This window comes from Asterias amurensis, chromosome 9 (assembly GCF_032118995.1).
Source record: "Asterias amurensis chromosome 9, ASM3211899v1".
NCBI lineage: Eukaryota > Metazoa > Echinodermata > Asteroidea > Forcipulatida > Asteriidae > Asterias > Asterias amurensis.
Genome location: NC_092656.1, coordinates 3,649,176 through 3,666,976, shown reverse-complemented (window position 1 = coordinate 3,666,976; position 17,801 = coordinate 3,649,176). Strand labels below are relative to the sequence as shown.

The following is a 17,801-nucleotide window of genomic DNA, read 5'->3' as shown; positions in this document are numbered from 1 at the left end:
AGCCTCTGGTGTACAGTCTTTGAATTCGGGAAGCATTGACCTCACGTGCAGCACTATGCACGCAACAGACGATCGACGTTTCAGTAAAAAATAAATAACAACAGTTTTAATTTGATTAAAATCAAAGACATCAAATTTTGACAATAATGTTTATTTTGACTCCACACATACGATTGTCATCTTTGGACGACGGTCCGAGACACACAGAACACATAAGCAATGTTACTACAATTAATATGCAAACAACCCCTAGAATGCTGCAAAACACCCCTTCCGGATTGAGAATGGCGAGCCTGCATCTGCGTGACGCATTCAATCGCCTACGTGGACTGTCTGCTGTGTGTTGTGTGCATGGATATGTGATGAATCGCTGTCAAAATGGTATTGCGCAATACACTAGTAGACTGGCTAAAAATGTGCAGAGGTCTAACTTGTTCTGTGAAAAAGGCAAATCTACATTTTGAATAAAACACTGCTGGGTTGCAGGGAAACATAGAGGAAAGGGGACAAATAGTTTTTTTTTTAATTAGAGGTTGACGTGAAATAGTTCCAACAAACTATTTTTGTAGAAGTGTGGTCGCGTGTCGTGTCGTCACTGAAAACAAAACTACCCTTGAAAACTTCTGTCACTTGAGGGCGCTAGACATACCGCATGCATCACATAAAACATTTCCTAAAATTTTGTCAAGATTACAGCGTTTGCAAGCATGGATTCTTCAGAATTGTCAGATGTGCTCCAGGAGTTCAAAAGCAAAACAAAATCTCCGGAAAATTTCATCACGTAAGTTTTTTTGTTAAATTATAAGTAGGGGGCCTATATGTATACTATTTTATATACCTTTTTTAATATAAATTATATTATATAGCCTAAATTTATAATAAAGTTTGTCCGTTTTTGTAAATTACTCATTTTTTACTGTACTTGTAATATTGAATGCTGGTCATCTCGCCACCTGACAAGCTCACCACCAACAATGTCGCCCCCTAGCAAAGTCGCCCCCTGACAATGTCGCCCCCAGCCAATGTCGCCCCCTAGCAAAGTCGCCCCCTAGCAAAGTCGCCCCCTAGCAAAGTCGCCCCCTAGCAAAGTCGCCCCCAGATGTTGTTGGGAAAATAATTGGATAACTTTCCGTATGGCGCCACCACTTTTTCACTCATTTTTACAAAAGGGATATATCAATCAGGTAAATTAGATACTATATTATTTTATTTCGAATGAAAAAGTGGTGGCGCCATACGGAAACTTGTCCAAATAATTAAGGCTACATAATTATGGTAAAAAAATATAGTTAAAACATTTTCAGAAAAAATTCCGTATGAAGTAATGTGCTTGTGGAAGGTCTAACCCTAACCCTAACCCTAATCCTAACTATTTTCTGGGGGCGACTTTGCTAGGGGGCGACATTGGCTGGGGGCGACATTGTCAGGGGGCGACTTTGCTAGGGGGCGTCATTGTTTGGGGGCAACATTGTCAGGGGGCGATTTTGTAACAACTCGGGGCGAGCCGGTTAGGGGGCGACTTTGCAGGGGGCGACTTTGTTGGTGGCGAGCTTGCTAGGTGGCGAGATGACCAGCCCCCGTAATATTGTTGTAACTTGTTTGTCACTGTTTGTTTGTAGAGAAAAGAGTCTGCTGATTTTAGTTGCGATAATCGTAACCCTCCTCCCGACGGCCGGCTGGGCGGCCGTCGGGAGGAGGGTTACGATTATCCCGGCCGTCGGGAGGAGGGTTACGATTATCGCAACTATGTTGATTAATAATGTTAATAATAATAGTGATACTGAGTGAAGATAGGTCATATATTAAATTAAATAGTGATAGGAAAAGTTTCGGAAAAGTTTCCGTATGGCGCCACCACTTTTTCATTCAATATGAAATAATAGTACCCAATTAACCTCTATAGTATGAGAGATTCCTTTTTGAAAAAATTTGTGAAAAAAGTGGTGGCGAGGTGAGGAAAGTTATCCCTTTTTCTTCAGGCTCTTTTTGTTAGCCTGGACTCTTGAGTTGAGGCACTTGTATTTCTACTGCTTGAGGCTGAGCACCAATCAACCACCCTTACTTAGGGGCTTAGCTTTAGGTCCAAACTTATGCATGGATCCTGCTGAATAAACCAACAAAAACGTAAATGTAAACATGGTAAACGAGTCTTCCCAACCCACTTTACCAAGGTCTTTAAATTAAATTTTATTTAAGCATTCAAGATAAGTGACACTTATGAGTTTTTTTTTAAAGCTGTAATTTTTGTAAATGACGTTCAAAAAAAGACCGTCAGGAGGATGGAGGGTTATGAATATGATAACTGCAACCTAGAAACTAGTTAGTAAACTAACATTTTTTTTTTTACAATGCAGCGCTCAACCAAGTCTAGTATCGTCGTTCAACCACTGCACCAAGAGACTGTTTGATTTAAGTCATCACTGTCAATATAAGCAGAAAGCAGTTTCTTCAAATACGCTGACAAAACTGACAACTGAGGGCTTAGACGCAGAACAGATCTGGGGGCAGATTCAATTAACCAATGGACCCATTCTAAAGTACATAACTCATGACATTGCCAAGGCCCTAATAAAACAACATGACGTCACTCTATTAAGAACTCAAAATCAACCTTCGGAGGAGGATGATAATGGAGATAAAAATGAGCAAGAGTACGACGGCAGCCAGGACCTCTTTGAAGATGCGGGGGAAAAGGGTAAAGTTTTACAAGACTCTGATGACTCTTCAGACCAGGACTCCGAGTTAGACTTTGATATCGCTAAGTTAGAGACGCAGTCTAAGAAGAAGACGACACAGAGATCAGGTTCTCAGACACAACGGAAAGGATTTCAGGGCAGGACTTCTGTTGTTGATGACACCTTCTTCAAATTGTCCGAGATGGAGAAATTCCTGGAGATGGAGGATGCCAAAGAGGAGAGACGGAGACGAAAGGAAGATGCTGGAGTCGGAGATGTTGGGGATGAGGAGGAGGAGGAGGAGAACTCAGATGTTGAGTCCATTGATTTGTTTGATGAGTTCCCCTCATCTGATGAGGATATGGAAGAGAGTGATAATGATGAGGAGACTGAGGTAGGAACAGTCAGGCATTTATATTAGGCGCTTTTTAAAGGGAAGTTTTATGTCTAGTAATCGCTCTAAAAATGAATGGCAATAAAAACAATTGGTTAGAAGCCTACAGCAGGCTTTGATGGTTCGTGTATAAAGCATTTTTAGAAACATTTCACTTTGAAGTAATGTGGTTATGTTAAAAGATATCATTTTTATGCTAAAAAATATGACTCTCAGATTGTGTATTTTCCTTAACTCTATTTTGTAATTATGAGATGCTTCTTTCGTTCGCTATTTGGTTGTTTTGGCAGGTATTGGCGCTTTAAAAGTTTCCATTATTATTATTATTATTATAGTTATTATTATTATTATTATTATTTTTTTTTTTATTATTATTATATTATAATGAACAGGGGATTGAACAGGGGAAGAGTGCCAAAAACTTGGTTTATGACGACTTCTTTGGATCAGGAGGAGACAACGCCGAGAAACAGAGAAAACCTCCCAAGAAGAAGAGCGTACATTTTGAGGAATCAGACTTTGAAGATGAACTCGATGAGGAAGAAGAAGATTTGTCTGAATGGAGGTCAGTTTTGACAAGGGATGTGGCTTTAATAACCAAAAATATTTAAACTGACAATGTCGTATCACACAAGAAAATGCTCCATGAAAAAACTTTGTATACCGGCACATGCTATTTGAGGCGATATACAACAGTTTCCACGATTTCAAAAAGTGTTATTTTTTAAGGAGATAGTGACACGACGATTTGTTCACTAGAAATAATAACCATTTTTTTGCAGAGATAAATCTGATGAGGAGGAGGACAAGGAAGATGAGGAGGAAGATGAGGAAGGAGATGAGGATAGTGAAGATGGAGAAGATGCTAGTGACATTCTTGGAGGAAAACCCACAGAAGGCATGTCAACATTCGAGAAAAGACAAGAAAAGGTAATTATAGGTGCCTCAATTAGAGTGGTTAGATGGATGAGCCACCAGCTGTGCTCAATTATAATGAAATTTGGGGCCAATGTTTGTAGAGATAAGGTTCTCAACCTTGGTAAGTCTTTTCTATGGTAATCTGAGAACAGACTGAACGGAAAGTGGGGCGTAGGTTAGTTTGTGAATACTTCACTCAGTGGAAACTTTTTATGTAACTTTTATTGTATCTTTTCTTTATAAATTTGCCTATAAATCAGCATTGCGTCGGCAAAAAACAACCTATGACCCATACCTTTAATATTTGAGTCCAGTTCGATTTTACCCAAAGTCACTTCAGCGATGATGCAAATTGTTTATTTTTGTTTTCTTTGTGGACTGTAGCTGAAGCAAAAGATAGAGCAGCTTGAAGAGGCCAACATGGTAACCAAACCATGGCAACTGTCTGGTGAGGTGCGCAGTAGTAAGCGGCCAGAGAACAGTCTGCTGGCGGAGTCACTCGACTTTGAGGTCACAAGTAAACCAGGTAAGAGTTAAATATAATAATGTCGTGGGATTCCTTTAACACGAGGTAAGTTGTACAATCAAACAATAAACAGTTACTTCTCTACCGATACTATTTTCACATCTGTTCTGGAAGGTGCCAGACAATCAACTTTTGCACCATTCAAAGCTTCAAACAATATTACTTCCCATTACAGGTCAGGTTATTCACATTTACAATTGGAATGCATCATTATGCTGCCTTCAATAATATAATGGCACTCAACTTGTCAACAGAGGGGGTGGGGCACTTCCATTGGAAAATATAAATGTATACGTGAAGTTTCTGAAAGGGCACCAAGACCAGGGGCAACAGAGGCCTGCGTGGGCTCCGTGCATTTCCAGGCCTGTAACAATGTTATTGATTTGTATTGTCTGCACAGCGCCTGTGATCACAGAGGAGACCACACAAGCCCTGGAGGACATCATCCGTCAACGCATCCTCGACCACGCCTGGGACGATGTAGAAAGGAAACAGAGACGCAAGGAGGAGGCGTACGAGTTCAAGAAACGCATCACGCTCGACCAGGAGAAGAGCAAACTGAGTCTGGCCGAGATTTATGAGAAAGAGTACCTCAAGCAATCGGAGGTATGAGGGTCTTGAGGTTTTGTTTGTGAGGAATTGATTTATGTTGTGCAGAAAGAGATCTGTAGAGCCTTGTAGAGGGTCATTGGGGCAGGTTTGAGGTTTGTAGTCCGCCATTGTTTTTGTATGTTGATAGTTACCGAATCCGGGTCATGGCACTTGTATCCTTGAGAAAGATACCTGGTCTATGATTGCTTCTCTTCATCCAGGGTTTAACGGGTACCAGAGGGCAGAGATGGTTCTTGTGATTGAGTTAGCTTGGTGCGCTACAGATTTGGCAGAACAGGCTGTTAACTCCCCAGGGAGCTGAGATGGTTGAAGGAATAAAAAAAAGTCTCAGTGACCAGGGTGGGATAATAATATTGGAGCACCATGACCGTCACTAGGTGACGGATAAGAGCGCAAAGAAGCCACTGTTATTATCATTATTACACGAAAGAACCCATTGTACTTAACGAAAGGGGTTCACCCCTGTATTCCTGGTGCGATTGACAGCGTACGTAAACCTTTACATGGTTTCTTGCGAGCAGTTTGTCTTATACTTCAAAGATTGTAGCTGCACAATACCTTGCAGGAAAATACTGACTGTCATCAGTGTAGTGGCTACTGGGTCTTTTGCCTCTGGCTACTTTTTTTTTTTTTTTTCTTCTTTTTTTTCCCCCAGATTATGTTTGCCTTGAGCGTCACCGAGTGACTAATATGAGCGCTAGATAAGAAGCCACTATTATTTATTTGATTATTAAATGGTTTGATGTGGTTTTGTTGTTTGCAGCAAAACAAGGAAGAGGAGGAGAACCCCGCCCATGTTGAGATCAAGAAGATGATGGAGTCTCTGTTTGTGAAGTTAGACGCTTTAACCAACTTCCACTTCATGCCAAAGCCAGTAAGTTCATATTGAATTGTGGAAAAGTCATTTCCAAGCCTCTAACTCTTTAGAGACCTATCTTTTTTTGAATAATCAGCACCATATATGATGCAATTAAGCAAAATGAGTTGTTTGTTGATGCGGGTAATTTTTTTATTTTGTCATAAGTTTGAAAAGAGCATAATCGATACTTTAATACTGTTGGACAACTTCACTTTTGTAAATGCGAACCATGTTGTGTATCCACGCCAGTTTGCTGTTTTGTAATCACCTTGTAAAACTAAAAATACAACTTGCCAAACTTTGAGGGCTGTTGCAGGTGGTTTCAGGAACAACAGGCAGGGTGGTTAAAATTTTCCACTTTTCATCATTGTTTGTGCATAATATTCAATATCAAATTTGTATCAATTAATAACCTTTTTTTTATGATGTTCAGATTTTAGCCGAGGTGAAGATTGTTCCCAACGTTGCATCTATCACAATGGAGGAGGTTGCTCCAATTACGGCCACAGATGCATCACTACTGGCTCCTGAAGAGATACAGGTAAGATAGACATTGCATTGGAGTATCTCACTTTCCTCTTCGTTGGAGGCTATTGTGGCCAAGCGGATTAGAGCACCGGACTCAAGCTCTGATGTTTCTGTTCAGCAGAGTGTGGGTTTGAGTCCTGGTCATGACACTTGTGTCCTAATGCAAACAAATTTGGTCCCATGAGTTGTAATATCTGTAAAAGACCTAGTGTACATGTAGTTATCAAAAAAAAGGGCTCCGCCCCTGGTTTGATTGGCTGCATAAAGTGCCGTAGCACCTTGTAAACCATTACATTGTGGTATGTGAAGGAATTGGTCGCATACTTCAAAAATGTAGCTCCACGATGCCTTTCAGGAAATTAATAAGTGTTGAAGCACCTTGAGCATATCATATAGAAATGCCGTATACAAGAACATAGTGGATTTAGGTTAATGAGGTTACAACAGAACGTACAAACAGGGATGAAACAAGACAAACAAAGCAAATGCTTCCAAAAGAGTAAGAACAGAACAAGAAGGTAAATCATAACTATAGAAACTTGTCTACACAAGCTGAAGTAAGGGTAAATTGACGTAGGGCTAAAAACCAAACTCAAATTAACTACACTTTGCCATTTTCAATATCCGTATGTAGGAAAAACCCAAGGTAGAGCTGAAGGGTGATTCTGAGAAGACCTCAACGGACAAGAAACAAGCGCTCCGCAAGAAGAAAAAGACTCAGAGGGTCCGGGCGAGGGACCAGGAGAAGAAGCAGAGAGCGGTGGAGAAACTACGACCCGGTCTGGGGAACAAGTACAGTATGAAGGGCGCCCTCAAGAAACTAGAACAAGACAGCAAAATGCCTTCCAGTAAAACCACTTTCATAAAGGTAATTAACAATTCGTTTGTCCCCAACAATAAACATTTTTATGCATGTGATCTGCTCCTTCTCAACTGAAACGGTATGAGTTTTGTGGCTGAGAGGTCCAGTGCACTGGACTCAAAATCTGTTGTTCTCAGGAGTGTGAGTCTGGGTTCCTGCCAGTAAGGCAGCCCGGTCAGTACACCTATTGCTAAGAGAAGGGGTTTGTTGAGGTATTTCTGGCGTGGGTATCTGCAGAAAGCACTGTACCATCTTCTAAAACAAGAAGTTGCAGAAATGATTTACATAATTCACACTTGGCGTATCCGTCGTTAAAATAATACTCGCTTTGAGACACCCGTATATAAGGGCTATATAAGAACCGAGTATTGTTCTTCTTGTGGTGGGATTAAGGATGCCTAAAAATTGAACTGTTTCTCAGAAGCCCGAGGAAATCTGAAGACAAGGATGCTTCTATTAACAAGAAACACAAGATTGAATCCTCATTTCTGTGAATTTAAAGATATCTTTTTTTTCATCATTCTACTTGTTTTTCTCTTTGAAGAGTAAGAGTGGAGCAGAGAAGTCTCTGACCTCTTCCAAGACTTTCTTTGGTCGTCTCCAAGATGAAGTCAGCTCGGAACTCAAAGGAGTCAAGAAGAAGAGAAAAACTCCACAGCAGACACTCTCAAGCAAGAAACTCAAACTCTAATATCAACTGGAAATCGCCAACAGAGGCTCCACCATCCATCTTGGAATATCAGTACATCCTCTTCACAAAGCGTTTGGCACTCCAGGGCTGTTCGGCATTTTGAATCTTTCAACTTCATTTTCAAAGAAATGCTCAGCCTTAATTTATGTTTCCATCTTTAGGTAGTGCCAATCTCTCTCTTTTTGACAAATTTAAAGCGTTGCTTGGGAGAGCGGACATGAATAATTTGGAGCTTTATAAAAACAAATGTCACTTATGTCAAGGAGGGATTTACAAATGGTGCCCTCAGTCTAGTATGGTACAGACACTGTTACTTGATACTAGGTTTTGTATTCATCACTGGTAGACGGTTCATCATCGGCTGGTTCGGAGGGACTGGGGCAAGTCTACGAATCTAATTGATTGTGTTGGTTTTGATCCAGTAATTCGAGATGCGATATCGGAGACTACGTTCAACATAATGCACATCACAAATCAAGAATGTTATAAGTATTGAGGGTTTAGAACAACACAAGAATGTCATGCATAGAAGAATTTAGGAAGAAGTTTAAATTTTATTGAGTCCTCAACTCTGCAATTTGGAAGTACAGACTGTTATATCATGGTTTCGAGGGACACAATTAAAACCTTAAAATAAAATTGCTAAATTAGATTTAAAAATGATTTGAAAACGTGTTAAATATGTGGAGAGAAACAATCATGATATTTCCTTTTGATATTAAAAACAAATTAATTTTACTATCTGTGTTATTGACTCTTTTCCTGTTTACAAAAGCTTAGTCTCATTCATTGACTATTTTGAAAAACATGTTTATGTTTTTTAATTAATGTCTAAATTGCATCAAGGTTAGTTTGTTTGTTTAGATGACCTTCACGACAGAGAACACGGCAATCTCCCTCATACAAACATTGGTTCAAAGTCTTTGATAATGAATTGCACAAATCAATAAACAGGGATTCCGTAACTAGATGACACTTATTCTAGTCATTGTAAAATCAGCAGTTAGATTGGGGATTCGAACCCACAACCTTGCAAATGCAAATTACCACAATAGTGACATTTTGATTTCAGGTACTGTGATGAATGTCTACATGATTGTTCCACAGGAAAATCCACAACAGCGTTTTAAAGGAACACGTTGCCTTGGATCGGACGAGTTGGCCTATAAAAAGCGTTTGTAACCGTTTGTTATGAAATGTATATGGTTAGAAAGATGCTTTAAAAGTAGAACATAACGATCCACACAAGTATCACTCAAAATTGCACGGTTTTCTTTTTACGTCGCGAACTATCACGGTCGGCCATTTATGGCAGTCAAAATTTTGACTCCCATAAATGGCCGACCGTGTTATGTGACGAGGTAAAAAGAAAACCATGCAATTTCGAGGCATATTTGTGTAGATCATTGTATTCTACTTTTACATCGTTTTTTTAACCATATGCATTTCATAACAAACGGTCACAAAACGCTTTTCAAATACCAACTCGACCGATCCAAGGCAATGTGTTCCTTTAACCTAGCAGTGCCCTATGCTAAGCATGTGTCAAGCCATGCATTTTAGTATGTGAATAACTAATTTCTTTTAAAGAAATTGCAAAGAAAATTCTACAATTGGCGACTGCAGTAAACATATACACAACTTTAAAGTTAACCTCACAGTGGTTTTGGTCACAACTTGAAGTTGAAAGGTCATTTTAAGCTCATTTAAAAGGTCATGAGGTGACGTAGTCCAAAATGGGCTTTGTGCATTGATGTCACACCGGCGCCATTTTAGCGATAAAAGGCTGATGACATCATGTAAAAGGCCCAACTTAGAGAATGGGGTAATGAGCAACCTCATTTTGACCTCTGCATGAGGGCGCCCTACTGCTGTGACATGTGTACATAACGTCTAACATGCCGATTTATAAGTCAGGGCTCAGTTTCATAAAGCTGTTAAGCAGCAAAATTCTTAATTAAGCAAAAAGAAACGTGGCACAGGCGTGCCGTAGCAATGACATGAACTGTATTTGGTGTTCTGGCTGGTAAGCTACTTTGGCTAAGCCAATTTGATTGTGCTAAGCAAGTTTTTATGGCTTACAGGCTTCATGAAATTAGACCCAGTTCTGGATACTAATTGGGCGAAGTTGATAGATATCTATGGAATCCAAGTATTGCTTTGGGGCATACAGATTAAATCTGAAAGTAATAAAAAAATTAACTAACCAGTAATACTACTGATAAAACTCTGCAAGTACTGTGTAATATGATACAAAAAATATTAACATAATATTTACAACAAAACCCTTCACTCATGCACTTAACTGTGCAATAAAATATACAGAACACTATGCAAATTTGTGCAAAGTTGTGCAAAGCTGTATGATAACGGAAATTGCTAAAAACTTTCAGAGGGTTATCTCAAAGTCACAATAATTTTTCATTTCCATTGTTTGCTTCTTGTTTGAGTACGTCAAAATATCTCATCCTTCTAGTTCTCCAAACAGCCAAGAACTAAAGCAGTGTCACAATTTACGACTACGGCTTGAATGCCACATGAGCAAGTGTTAAAGCATAGGAGGTCCATAGCAACTCCCTAAGCAACAGCCGCTGCCACCAGTTTGGATACAGCTTAACCTGGAAAATTCAATTAAAAATGTTGCTTGAAAATTGTGTACATTATAAAAGTCATATATATGTTTATAGTCATATATATGTTTATGCAATAAATTTTCTACATGTCGTAGGGGCTATTTCTATTGCCAGGCCACAGGCAATAGTAAAAAAAAAAAATCCAAACATGATTTTGTCTAAAAATTACAGCATTTGAACCCTATCAGCAGTTGAACCTTACTTTAAAACAAGTAAGATTCTGGCTTCCAAAAAAAAAATATCAAACACAGACCTTGCCACAAAGGAAAGCTGTTTGGCAAATACAAGAAACATTTATTTGGCTAAGCAGAACATGCAGGGATGAAACTCCCAAGGGAGCTGATATGGTTTGAGGAATGAAATAAATGGCCCAGTGACCAGGAGTAATATTGTTGGAGCACTTAGCCACGCCGAGTGCCAGATTTGACCGCTACATACAAACCAATTATTAATTGAATTATTTTGACCCGACAAAATCTAACTTCTTCAGGGGCAGAAACAAATTTGTTTACTGGAATTTGGGCCCTTGTCTTACACAAAAAATGAGTGTTCGGCATGCACTGTTGAACACTTGGTGTTTTGCTTATTACTTTACAAATTCTGCTGAAAAATCCAGGTTTTTTCGATATTCACTGTTGTGTAGATTTATAGCCACAAGCTCAACACAAAATGTACAGAAGCATCTTTAAAAATATATTTACAATCATTGGTAAACTGCTTTAGTACTAGTCATTGATATCAATATAATTGAGAAACTGGCCATGTAGGCCCTATCTATTGCATCGCAAACAAATGTGCACATTTTGTTTGCTACACATCTAGGACATTTTTGTGTTTTTGAGTAAAATATCAAATAAAAAAATTAAAAATCTGATGACATATAATCTAACAAAGATGTAATACAGAAGCTATTATGCAGAAAAAAACCGCTCAGCAAATTTCATTGCTAAATGAGTGGGGCACCAGGCGCAACAATGTTAACTAGTTGGAGTTCAGCTGGTAACCCTTGTTCTGGTGAGCATGATTTGTCTGTGCTTATCAAGTTTTTGTGCTTACAGGCGTTATGAAATCGATCCTATGATATTTCTAATGGTATCATAATTCACCATTGCTTCGTCCTTTGGATGGGACGTTACTCCGTTGAGCCATTGTGCACTTATCGAAAAAGAGAAGGGATTTGCCTGGTGTTTCTGGTTCGATTGGCAGCAAATTGCGCCACAGCACCTAGTAAAACATTACATGGTGCTGTCAGAATTAGGTCTCATAATTCAAACGTAGTTCCACATCTTGCAGGAAATACTATTTGTTACAGCGCCAGGAGCGTCGCTGAGTGACGGACATGTGTGCTATATAAAAAGCCACAATTATTTTTATTATATTAGCAACCCCAGGAGTTTCCAAATTTTGGTTTACTATGCACATGTACGATACACGTTTGTGCAGTCCTAGAAACATGAGAAGAGTGGTTCAAAAGGCAACTTTGGATCGCTAGGTGGCAGCAGACTTACCAGGTAAATGTCAAGAACACATTACCAAGAACAATGTAATTTACCTGGTAAGTCTGCTGCCACCAAGCGTCCCGAAAGTCCCCTGTTGGCGTAGTGTGGTTAAAAATGTAGTGGTATCTTCCCTTGCCTTTCACCTCTGGGACCCTGGTTCGAATCCCACTGGCAGCACAATGTGGGTTTTGTTTTCAGTCCCTGGCCTTGGTTTGCCCTGCAATAATTTCTCCTGGGTTTTCCTCCAACATCTGAAACTGAAACTTCCTTCTTTGTCTTCTCTCTTTAGGGTTCTTGTCTAGTATAGGTCGACCTTTATCACGGTAAGGATTTTACTCCATTCTAACTCATTGTAACCTAACTGAGGCTGGACGAAATAATAGTCTGGTGCCATGTTTGCGCAATGAATGATAGCATTCATTACTGTTATTGGAAACAAGGAATATAACCAAGATGGTGACGGCATGATAAAGGTAAATAGTGTCAGCTAGTGTCAGCTTTGCTGATAATCATTGGCTTAACAACCAGAATAAATAAATTAAAAAATAGGCCTAAATAATAGATAAATAATTTCTAGAACAGTGACGCCATCTAAGAAAAGTCTTTGTGGCATCCATCCTTACTAACCCTGGTTGCAAATACATCCAAGTATATAGAGTAAAGCATTGTTTTACATTTCATTAACCATTACTTTAAATCCATTATAAAGTATACACTGTACCCAATTTAAAATACCATCAAAAGTCAACCTACACACAAGCACACAAAAATGTGTACATAACTCGGACCGTTTACAACAATTATTTCACATCATGCCATTATGTCAGTTTTGACTCAGAAAAGGTCAAAATGTATACAAACAAATAGTTCAGAGCAAAAAATGTTGAATAATATTGAATAAATAAAAAAAAAGATGACTGTAAAAAAGCTTGTACCTCATTGTGGGTAAACAAGGGGTGGGGTTCATTTCGTCGTAAGCCCTTTCATGAACAGGCGAAGTTGGTGCAGCCTGCAGTGCCTCCATGACATTCTGCAGCTGATATGTTACAGACATGCTGCAGAATAAGATCTTCTGCAACTGATATGTAAAAGACATTCCGCAGAATCAGAGAATACAATGCAGCTGATATGTCAGGGATACTCAGCAGAATCATAACCGATACTAAAAGACAGATGGCGTCAGTGACATTCTGTAGCCTTACACATGCAATGCAGCAGTTCTGCAGACCTGAATGATACAATGCAGGGATCACACATCAGTCGTATTCTGCAGCCTGCCTCTCATATGAAACTACATAGCTGATGGTGATGGTGTACTTCCGCAGACCTCTGTATGATGCAGAGCAGCTGACGATACATCACTGATATTCTGCTGCCTCACATGTGAAATGGTGTTGCCATCATTCTGCAATCAAGTGTATGATTCAATGCAGCTGGTAACTTAGGTCAGTGTATTCTGCAGCCTCAAATACTATAGAATGCAGATAATCATACACAAATGACAATCTGGGGCTTCATGTATTATACAATGAAGCTGATACAATGATAGTGTATTATGCAGCCTCATGATATGATGCAGATGATTGCACATCAACTAAATTCTGCAGCCCCATATATGAAGCAATGCAGATTCTAACATATCAGTGAAATTCTGTAGCCTCATTTCCATATGTATTAATTGTGTACTGTGGCCGTTGTGTATTGGTCTCCCTGAGCATTCTGTAGACTCATTCTGTAGCATCATACATTTCCACATGTATTTAGTGTGTACAGTGGCCCATTGTGTTTTGGTCTCCCTAAACATTCTGTAGACACATTCTGTAGCCTGTAGTCTCATACATTTCCACAGGTATTTAGAGTGTACTGTGGCCCGTTGTGTTTTGATCTCCCTAAACATTCTGTAAACTCATTCTGTATCTTCATACATTTCCACAGGTATTTAGTGTGTACTGTGGCCCGTTGTGTTTTGATCCCCCTAAACATTCTGTAGACTCATTCTGTAGCCTCATACATTTGCACATGTATTTAGTGTGTACTGTGGCCCGTTGTATTTTGGTCTCCCAAAGCATTCATCTATTGCCATTGGTCTGTCATCGACTACCCATCTAGCAGTCAGCCATTGATGTGATGATTTCTCGGGTATATTTTTCTTGAGTTGTATCTACTGCTTGATCGCCAACCTTGCCATCTTCATATCTGAGCAAAAAAAAGTTAAAATATTGGTTATTTCTCTTTATTATGTCGACATTTAATAAAACATATCGATTGTATTAAACTGGCAACTAAAACATTGAAATCACAAAAGAACTGTTATATAAATAACCATAGTAATATATGTAACTATTTTTGTATGTAAACTTTTTTTGTATGAATTGTAATTTTTGCTGTAATTTGGCCATTGGCCATGAATATAAAAAGAAATAAACTATCTATCTATCTATCTATCTATCTATCTATCTATCAATATAGTATAGTAGGCCTGATAACAATAAAAATTAAATCCCAGTATACAGAAAGTACAGTAAGACGTACATTTATTTACAAGTACATACAAATGCACTTTAAAGTTTTAACATTTCAAACAGTCCAAAACATATACACTGTATAAAATACATAAAAGACAACACATTTGTAAAGACCATTTGTAATGAATTAAATAAACATTGCACACAAATTTGGGAAAAAATCAATCAACAAATGAATGTTTTACTTAGAAACACAAAATGAATGTTTCTTTTTGCAAAACATATGCTTAAAAGACCACTCTTGATCAAGAAACTCCATTTACCAGGAGCTCCAAATATGGAATTTCTTTTTATGAGGACATCCATACAAATTGCACAAAATGACCCTTATAGTTCTGAGCAGATGTTTAGACGGGTATCGAACCTGGGCCACAGTGGTGTGAGGCGAGTGCTTTATGCACTAGCCACCCATGTCAACCCAAGTTGCTTTTAAAGCCATTGGACCCTTTCGGTACAGAAAAAAAAAAAAAAGTTCACAGATTTACAAATAATTTACAGGGTTTACAGAAGGTAATGGTGAAAGACTTCTCTTGAAATATTAGTCCATGAAATGCTTTACTTTTTGAGAAAACGGCAAAACAATATAAATTCTCGTTAACGAGAATTACGGATTTGTTATAAACACATGTCATGACACGGCGAAACGCGCGAAAACAGGAGTGGGTTTTCCCGTTATTTTCTCCCGACTCCGATGTCCGATTGAGCCTAAATTTCCACAGGATTGTTATTTTATATATAAGTTGTGATACACGAAGTGTGGGACTTGGACAATACTGTTTACCGAAAGTGTATAATGGCTTTAAAGGGAAGGTATACATTTAGGATCGATACATTTTCAGTGGCTTTTACTAAAAGTGTTTGATTGATTATATGCATACCGGTTTACTTGTACTTGTACCTTTATTGTTTTATGATCATATTTTGTGGATCTTCTTTTTGACCGTTTAATTATTTAGCTTTTTTGTGGTTAAAATGAAAGTTTTTATTGTTGTAAAGCGCCTGGGAGCATTTTTAATGGATTTGGCACTTTATAAATGTTTATTATTATTAATACTAATATTATTAGTAGTATTCTCTCTTAACATAAATGGCATTAAAAAAAACCTTGGTTAGAAGCCTACAAAGTATTTTGAGAAACATTACACTTCACAGTTATGTGTTATTTAAAAAATATATCAGTTTTTATGCCCAAAATTGGAATCTGAGAAACTTTACAGCAATAACCTTCACAGATTATGTATCCCTAACCACCTTTTGAAATTAAATTTTCACATGTTAGTTTTTGTAAGATCGATTGTATGCGCTCAATTTGTACAGCCCAGAGCAGAGAAGAGAACGAGGAGATCAAGGCGCTGAGTATATATACAAACTTTCAGACCAGATAGGTTATTGCAGTGATGAATTCTGAGACCCAATTATGTAGCACCTTATAAGAGTTTACAAGGTGCTAGGACGCATACAGCAGCCACAACGGGAACACCGGGGCGAATCCCTTCTCTTTTCGATAAGTGCTCTGGGTGGGTTCTTTTACATGCGTTACACAACACATGGGACCAACAGCTTTATAGGAGATCTAATTGAGACATTCAAAACGCTAAAGTTAGAAAGGACACAAGCAAGCCGCTTCTTCCAACTAGCGCAGACAGATACAAGAGGACACAGCTTGAAGCTGTTCAAACCAAGACTAGACAAGGCACTGACGTGCAGATCCGACTAATTTTCGCAGAGAGTAATCGCGTGACCGACTATAAACCGGCCTTCAGGAAGTTTAATCCGCATCCATGTTTACTTACACGAAGAAGAACCTTGTGCACACGAGATCTGGGTTAGTACACACCCATACATGACCATGTTTCGTCAGTTCCTTGGTGTTAACAACTATAATCAAAGAACAAAATAAATCAATGTTAGGCAAATAATGAGGGTTCTCAAAGAAGGGAGTTGTCAGATAAATAAGTGAAGAAACTGCTGCTCAGGAACTGTGGCTATAATGTATCTTACAACTGCATTTTTGCTATCACTAGAAAAATTGCTAAACTGTTTTTATTCATTTGTTTAAATTAAAAATAAAATAGCATCACAATGCATTACTACTACTACTACTTATCAACATTTCATTTCATATTATTCAAAAGTCCAACTTGGCTAAAACCATGCAGAATATACAAAGCGTAAAGTACCTTCACAAAGTGCTATACACGTCAGATTCTTGCTTTGTAAGAAGCGACAGTTAGACTGGGAAGGCTCCTGGAATAGATCAAACGGAAATCAGTAACTAAATGGGAAAGAGAACACTTTATTTATTAACCCTCTTACAAAAAGTATTGAATATACAGTGCTAACACCCATCGGTGTATGGGTAAAAACCGATTAATATTCTTCATCCCCGATGCAAATTTAACATTTCGTATTATCGTTGCGGTACCTGCTGCCAAATCATAAGATTCAAACTGCCTCTATCTATCGGGCAACCTCGGTAGTCTAGTTGGTAAGACACTGCTCTAGAATTGCAAGGGTCGTGGATTTGAATCCCACCCGAGTAACATGCCTGTAATATTTTTTTCACAGGACTCGGGAAAGTACTGAGAATACAGTGCTAAAACACATCAGTGCATGGGTAAAAACCAATTAATAACCCTCTTACATATGAAACCATTTAACACGATTTGTGAATGGTGGCACAACTGTGCAAAAAGAAGGAATAAGTAAAAAAAAAACTCAAATCTACATGAGCGCGAAACCAAACGAGCTCGAAAATTTGAGAGAATGAAGCCCAATTGTTAATAATAACAACAATTTATTGAACTTATATTGCGCTCTCTCCAGGACCAGCCTGTTCGAGGGCGCATGACAGAAAAAATTGCAAAAGATTAAGAAAATGACATACAATAAGTTAAAAGTATAAAAAGTACACCCGTAAAAATATATAAGCAAAACAGATAAACAAGTTTACAAGGAAAACAAGGAATTATTTTTGTTAACAATTGTCTTTAGAGTTAAAAGCTCTACTCTGCAATCTGGGGGTTACTATATATGGTTTTTTTTTTTGGGGGGGGGAGTGAATAAAAAAACGGATTTT

At 38.5% G+C, this 17,801-nt stretch overlaps 2 protein-coding genes across 3 annotated transcripts in view; one reads left to right on the top strand and one right to left on the bottom strand.

Annotated features, from left to right (window-relative positions):
* The first annotated feature begins 368 nt into the window (after positions 1-368).
* Positions 369-9,177, top strand: LOC139941418 (U3 small nucleolar ribonucleoprotein protein MPP10-like). Its single transcript, XM_071937898.1, has 10 exons — positions 369-781; positions 2,355-3,069; positions 3,462-3,634; positions 3,852-3,999; positions 4,372-4,513; positions 4,914-5,119; positions 5,889-5,999; positions 6,418-6,525; positions 7,147-7,380; positions 7,919-9,177. Exons 1-10 carry the CDS (start codon positions 708-710, stop codon positions 8,063-8,065), a joined length of 2,058 nt encoding a protein of 685 aa, XP_071793999.1. The 5' UTR covers positions 369-707; the 3' UTR covers positions 8,066-9,177.
* The window catches only part of LOC139941417 (protein mono-ADP-ribosyltransferase PARP6-like), a 41,050-nt gene continuing 31,848 nt past the window's right edge, over positions 8,600-17,801 (bottom strand). For both annotated transcript variants that reach the window (XM_071937896.1, XM_071937897.1), the window contains 3 exons: positions 16,903-16,969; positions 16,516-16,600; positions 8,600-14,393 (listed from right to left, as the gene is read on the bottom strand). In XM_071937896.1, coding sequence (XP_071793997.1) covers positions 14,303-14,393; positions 16,516-16,600; positions 16,903-16,969 — 243 coding nt within the window. In that variant the 3' untranslated portion in view covers positions 8,600-14,302. The remainder of the gene's footprint in view (positions 14,394-16,515; positions 16,601-16,902; positions 16,970-17,801) is intronic.

What these genes read in the sequence shown, in the direction of transcription:
- LOC139941418 (XM_071937898.1), top strand. Translation starts at nt 708, where the DNA reads ATGGATTCTTCAGAATTGTCAGATGTGCTCCAGGAGTTCAAAAGCAAA. An exon ending in TCTCCGGAAAATTTCATCAC is followed by an intron (nt 782 to 2,354) that starts GTAAGTTTTTTT and finishes TTTACAATGCAG; the next exon opens with CGCTCAACCAAGTCTAGTAT. An exon ending in AGTACCTCAAGCAATCGGAG is followed by an intron (nt 5,120 to 5,888) that starts GTATGAGGGTCT and finishes TGTTGTTTGCAG; the next exon opens with CAAAACAAGGAAGAGGAGGA.